Here is a 6579-nt window from a genome sequence, read left to right on the forward strand (position 1 = left end):
CTCACTCTGTTGCCCAGGCTGGAGTGCAGTGGCTGCTCACGGCCACCGCAGCTTCGACCTGCTGGGCTCAGGCGATCCTTCCGCCTCAGTCTTCCGAGTAGCCGGAACTACAGGCTACGTGCCACAATGCCCAGCTAATGTTTTGATTTATTGTAGAGACGAGGTCTCACCAAGTTGCTCAGGCTGGTCTCAAACCCCAGAGTTTAGGCATTCCTCCCGCCTCGGCCTCCCAAAGCGCTGGGATTACAGGGTTGAGCCACCGCACCCTGCCTAGTCACAGTTTTAAATGTAATGAACTAATTGCATCAAATGAAAGCAAAACTTTCACACACACTGCTTGCTTCCTTTCTTTTGCTGAGTTGGAGTCTCACTCTGTCGCCCAGACTGGAGGGCAGTGGCCGAGCCTCGACCTGCTGGGCTCCGGCGACCCTTCCGCCTCAGCCTTCCAAGTAGCCGGAACGACAGGCGCGCGCTACGACGCCCGGCTGATTTTTGATTTCATTGTAGAGAAGAGGGCTAAGCCAAGTCACCCGGGCGGGTCTTGAACCCGCGGGCTCAGGCAATTCACTCGCCTCGGTCTCCCAAAGTGCTGGGATTACAGGCTGAGCCACCGAGCCCAGCACCACCGCTCTCAAACAGAAATCTTCAAAGACTGGAGAATGGTTCGCTGGACGGGCGTTATAGACGCCTACCTTTGACAGCCCTCGCGGCCCCGCCTCTTCGCACTCCACGCCCCTTTCCCCGTACTCTCCGCCTCCTGGGCGGGCGTGGACGCAGCACCGAGCGGAAGTGACGTATGGCGGCCGCCGGAGGTGTCGTTGGTGTGTAGCGCGGCTAGGCCTGAGACTCAACTGGGGCCTGCAACTGGGGAGATATCACCATGTCGATCGAAATCGAGTCTTCGGAGTGAGTCCTGCGGTGGCTGGTGTTCCCGGCTTGGCGGGGGCTGGGTGTGGGATGGAGGATCCTCGGGGAGGGGTCCTAGAGGCTAGGAAGTGGAGGGCCATTTTCTTGCATCCAGCGAAGCTTCTTGGATCTGGTGACCTCGGAGAGGGGCCCGCAAGAAAGTAGCATTCTCGCACGTGAAGCTCCAAGCTTCACGAGGGAGGCGGCACTGGGTGGGGGAAAAACATGTTTTGCAGACCTGAGTTCTGCTCTTTGCCGACTCCTGGCGTACTCTGTTACTGAGAAAATTACTCTTCCTCTGCGGACTCCAGTTCAATTGCACGAGGGGGTTGGTTTCTCTAAGCTTTGCTTCTCTCCCTGCCCACCTTATGCGGTGTGATTCTTCTCCTCTCTTTACAGAGCCCCTTTGCTTTCTCTGCCTAACACTTACCGCGCAATATTGTCACTGTTATCTCCCCTCATGCCCCACCCCCGCTTCCTACTAGCCTGTGTAGGCGCTTAGGTTCTCCTTTTTCTTACCGTCTCAGTGCCTAGCATGCCACGGAGGCTTGGTTATTGCTTTTGGAATGAATGGACGCCGAGCTATCTTTATCGGACCCGATCTTGGACTGAATTCTAGTTTGTGAGCCCTGTGTAGCCACAAAGGATAGACAGAATCTGGAGACTGAGCCAGAAAGAATGATAGTTTTAAGGGAGGCGGGGGGATATAAGAAATAGTGACTGAAGAAGGTCTTCAGTCAAACCCCTGGGCCCAGGCAATCCTCTTGCCTGAGCCTCCCAAAGTGCTGGGATTACATGCATGAGCCTGGCCTGGGTAGGTGTTCTTTTTTAGTGGACTTTTTCAGAACTCCATACTTTACCTGTTCTTGCCAGCACTTAATACATTAGCAGGCATACCTTTTTGTTCTGAATGTAAGGGAGGAGGACCACCTTTCCTGAAGACCTGCCATAGGAGGAAAGGAGGTTTATTTATTCAACAAATATTGAAGTCTGCTGTGTGCTGTTCTAGACGTTGGAAACACAGTAGGGAACAAAACAGACGAATATTCCTGCCCTTATGGGATATTTGTTGTGACTGGGAAATGCAAACAGTAGGCAAAAACAAGTAAAACATGAAGTATAACAGAGGGTGATAAATGTTTTGGAGAAAAATAAAGCAAAGGATGATAGGAAATGCTGGAGATTAAGATAATTAAATCAGGGCAAGATTTGGAAAGGATTCCATGCTTTGGGGCCATAATGATAATTGTAACAACCTTTCTCTCAGCCTTGAAGATCTGGGCTGTAGCAGCGAGGCTGCTCATGTTTTTATTATCAGTAATAGCACCAGGCTTGGTGGCTCACGCCTGAGGATTGCCTTAGTCCAGGGATTCAAGACCAGCCTGGACAACTTGGGTAGACCTCCTCTCTACAGTAAATAAAAAAAATTAGTTAGGCATAGTGGCTCAAGCTTGTAATTCCAGCTATTTCGAGGACTGAGGCAGAAGGATCGCCTAAGCCCAGCTAGTTGAAGCTGTTGTAGCCATGATCATGCCACTGCACTCCAGCCTGTGTGATAGAGTGAAACTCTGACTCAAAAAACCCCCCCAAAACTACAATGTTTATTAAGTATTTTTTATGCTGACTGTGCTATAAGTAGTATAATCAACCCTTTCACCAATGCTACAGCGTAGGTTTTTCTTGTTTTTGTTTTGAGTTGTAATCTCACGCTCTTGCCCAGGTTGTAGTGCAGTGGCACGCAAATGGCCACCCCAGCATTGGCCTGCTGGGCTCAGGTGATTCTTCCACCTCTGCCTTCCAAGTTGCTGGAACTACAGGCTTTCACCTCTATGCCCAGCTAATTTTTCTTGATTTATTGTAGAGGTGAGGTCTCACCAGGTTGCCCGGTGTGGTCTCAAACCCCTGGGCCCAGGCAATCCTCTTGCCTGAGCCTCCCAAAGTGCTGGGATTACATGCATGAGCCTGGCCTGGGTAGGTGTTCTTTTTTTTATCAGTTGAGGAAACAGGAACAGAGATGTTAACTGGTTTGCCCAAGGTCAGATATAATGGCAGAACTCTGATTCAAATCTCAGACTACCTCCAAAGCTTTTAACTTGTGTGCCTGTGTGTGCTCTTTCTCTCTCTTTTTATTTTTATTTTTTTTTGAGTTGGAGTCTCACTCTGTCACCCAGACTGGAGTGCAGTGCCTGCTCCCGGCCACCACAGCCTCGACCTGCTGGGCTTCAGCGATCCTTCCGCCTCAGCCTTTCAAGTAGCTGGAACTACAGGCAGACACTACCAAGCCCGGTTAATTTTTTTGATTTTTATTGTAGAGATGAGGTCTCGCCAAGTTGCCCAGGCGGGTCTCGAACCTGCAGGCTCAGGCAATCCACTCACCTCAGCCTCCCAAAGGCGCGGGTTTACAGGCTAAGCCACCGAGCCCAGCTTCTCTCTCTTTTTAAAATAAATATAGAGACAGGGTCTCACTATGTTTCCCAGGCTAGTTTCGAATTCCTGTCCTCAAGTAATCCTTCTGCTTTGACTTCTCAAAGTGTTGGGATTACAGCAGTGAGCCACCATGCCCAGCCTGGGTTTTTGCTCTTCATGTATTATACTGCATTTGAAGGTAGTAAATTTGATTTTGGCTATGTCAAATACAAGGTCTTTGAACAAAGAGGTGTCTTGTTTTTAGAGTGCAAAATGGAAGTCTGCTAAGGAAGATAATAGAATAGTGAGGGTCTAAGCCTGGGTACCTCATAAAGGGACTATGAGAGAAAAAGACTATTGCAAGTAGCAGTGATCAGTTAGTTCCCTTTTACAGAAGGTTTTATTTTATTTTATTTTATTTTTTTTGAGTTGGTGTCTTACTCTGTTACCCAGACTGGAGTGCAGTGGCCGCTCCAGGCCACTGCAGCCTCGACCTGCTGAACTCCGGAGATCCTTCTGCCTCAGCCTTCCAAGTAGCCGGAATTACAGGCATGTGCTACCATGCCTGGCTGATTTTTTAATTTATTGTAGAGATGAGGTCTCGCCAAGTTGCCCAGGCGGGTCTTGAACCTGCGGTCTCAGGTACAGAAGGTTTTAAGAAGAGGATATTTTTGTAACTTTGGGAGACTGAGGCGAGAGGATTGCCTGAGGCCAGGGGTTGGAGCGCAGTCCAGGCAACTTGGTGAGAGCTTGTCTCTACAATAAATAAAAAAATTAGCGGAGCCTGGTAGCACATGCCTGTAGTTCTGGCTACTTGGAAGACTGAGCCAGAAGGATTGTCTGAACCCAGCAGGTTGATGCTGGGGTGGCTGTGAGTGTGTCACTGCATGTTGCCTGAGTGACAGAGTGAGACTCCAAGTCAAAAAAAAAAAAAAAGAAGAGGATGTTTGTTTTCCCTCAGGGTTGTATTCTCAAGTCACATTGCTGGTTTGAATTTATATTTTTCCACTTATCTATATTATTTTGTCAAATCCTTATATGTAAATAGCGGATAATAGTAATACTTACTCTCATAGGGTTTTAAGGAATAAATTAATTAATATACCTAAAATGCTTAGAACAGTACTTATTATGTAGTAAACATATACTAATAAATGTTAGTTATTGTTGTATGATCATTTCTCCTCTGGGAGAGGAAATTGACTAAATTGCGATGTGAAGTCCTTTACAACCAGGACAGTTTGACCCTGTATACTAGTGTTGTCCACTAGAAATACAATGTAAAGTCACGTATATACCTTAAGAGAAGAAAAACAGTGATCACAGCATCATCCAGTGAATCTGTGCAATCTGTATAAACAGATTCTTTATGTGACTTTTTCTTATTAAGCCCAAGATCAAGAAATTTTAACTATATATAGAACCATATATATTTAATCATAAATGCATATTAAAAACTTATAAGTAAATTGTCTATCACATGTTGAGTAAGCATGGTTGCTTTTTCTTTTTCATACATTTTTTTTTTTTTTTGAGTTGGAGTCTCACTCTGTCACCCAGACTGGAGTGCAGTGGCTGCTCCTGGCCACCACAGCCTCAACCTGCTGGGCTCTGGCGATCCTTCCGCCTCGGCCTTCCAAGTGGCCGGAATTACAGGCATGCGCTACCACGCCCGGCTGATTTTTTTTGATTTATTGTAGAGATGAGGTCCGCTGCCCAAGCGGGTCTTGAACCCGCGGGCTCAGGCAATCCACTCACCTCAGCCTCCCAAAGGTGTGGGATTACAGGCTGAGCCACCGAGCCCGGCTGCTTTTTCTTTTTTTTCTTTTTGAGTCGGAGTCTCACTCTGTCACCCAGACTGGAATGCAGTGGCTGCTCCCGGCCACCACAGCCTCAACCTGCTGGACCCCAGAGATCCTTCCGCCTCAGCTGTCCAAGTAGCTGGAACTATAGGCGTGCGCTACCACGCCTGGCTCATTTGGATTTATTGTAGAGATGAGGTCTTGCCAAGTTGCCCAGGTGGGTCTTGAACCCGTGGGCTCAGGCAATGCACTCACCTCAGCCTCCCAAGGCGTGGGATTACAGGCTGAGCCACCGAGCCCAGCTGGTTGCTTTTTCTTTACACATTTAGAAGTTGCCTGGGTCCTCTTTTCCCTGGTAAATTGACTTCATAATGTTTTTACTTCACTTGTTTGGAAAATTTGGTTATAAAGCCAGTGGGTAGGTTTTAGTTTTGCAAATGAGGAGATAATGACTTTGTCTTGCTTTTATATGCAGTACAGCTCTACTTATTTGTGTGTTGAACAATTCCCCATGAAGAAATTTTTTGGTTGTCGTTTAAAAAATGAACCAAATCAGCCAGGTACAGTGGCTCACGTCTATAATCTTAGCACTCTGGAAGGCCAAGGCAAGAGGATTGCCTGAGCCCAGGAGTTTAAGACCAGCTTGGACAACATGGCAAGACCTTATTTTTTTCTTTTGAGTCAGAGTCTCACTCTGTCGCCCAGGCTGCATGCTCATAGCCACCCCAGCATTCACCTGCTGGGCTCAGGTGATCCTTTTGCTTCAGCTTTCCAAGTAGTCAGAACTACAGGCACGCTCTGCCATGCCCGGCTAATTTTTTGATATATTGCAGAGAGGAGGTCTCACCAAGTTGCACAGGCTCGTCTCAAACCCCTGGGCTCAGGCAATCCTCTGGCCTCAGCCTCCAGAAGTGCTGAGATTATAGGATTGAGCCACTGTGTCCTTCTGAGACCTCATTTCTACAATGAGTCAAAAAATTAGCCAGGTGTGGTGGCACATGCCTTTGTCCCAGCAACTTTGAAGGTTGAGGCAGAAGGATCGCCTGAGCCCAGCAGGTTGACGCTGTGGTAGCCATGATCATGCTACTGCACTCTAGCCTGGATGCCATAGTAAGACTGACTCAAAAAACAAAACAAAACACCCCCCCAATCATCCCATAGTCATTTAGATTGTTTTGTACCAACTACTAGCCAAGGTTTACAATGTTTCACAAAGTGTGCAACAATATAATCATAAGAATTACTGGTCAGGCTCCGTGGCTCAGCCTGTAATCCCAGTGCTTTGGGAGGCCGAGGTGAGTGAATTGCCTGAGCCCATGGGTTCGAGACCCGGCTGGGCAACTTGGCGAGACCTCATCTAAAAAATTAGCCAGACGTGGTAGTGCACACCTGTAGTTCCAGCTACTTGGAAGGATGAGGTGGAAGGATCGCCGGAGCTCAGCAGGTCGAGGCTGCAGTGGCCGGG

The 6579-nt window shown here is 48.0% G+C and overlaps 1 protein-coding gene across 1 annotated transcript in view; it reads left to right on the plus strand.

Moving 5' to 3' along the window:
• The first annotated feature begins 758 nt into the window (after positions 1-758).
• SMU1 (DNA replication regulator and spliceosomal factor) overlaps positions 759-6579 on the plus strand; it is a 33693-nt gene continuing 27872 nt past the window's right edge. The window contains exon 1 of the mRNA XM_008065689.2: positions 759-906. Within this exon, the coding sequence (XP_008063880.1) occupies positions 881-906 (26 nt within the window). The 5' untranslated portion in view covers positions 759-880. The remainder of the gene's footprint in view (positions 907-6579) is intronic.

The sequence above is a fragment of the Carlito syrichta genome, unplaced genomic scaffold, assembly GCF_000164805.1.
Source record: "Carlito syrichta isolate Samal-C Ts95f unplaced genomic scaffold, Tarsius_syrichta-2.0.1 Scaffold308775, whole genome shotgun sequence".
Taxonomy (NCBI): Eukaryota; Metazoa; Chordata; class Mammalia; order Primates; family Tarsiidae; genus Carlito; species Carlito syrichta.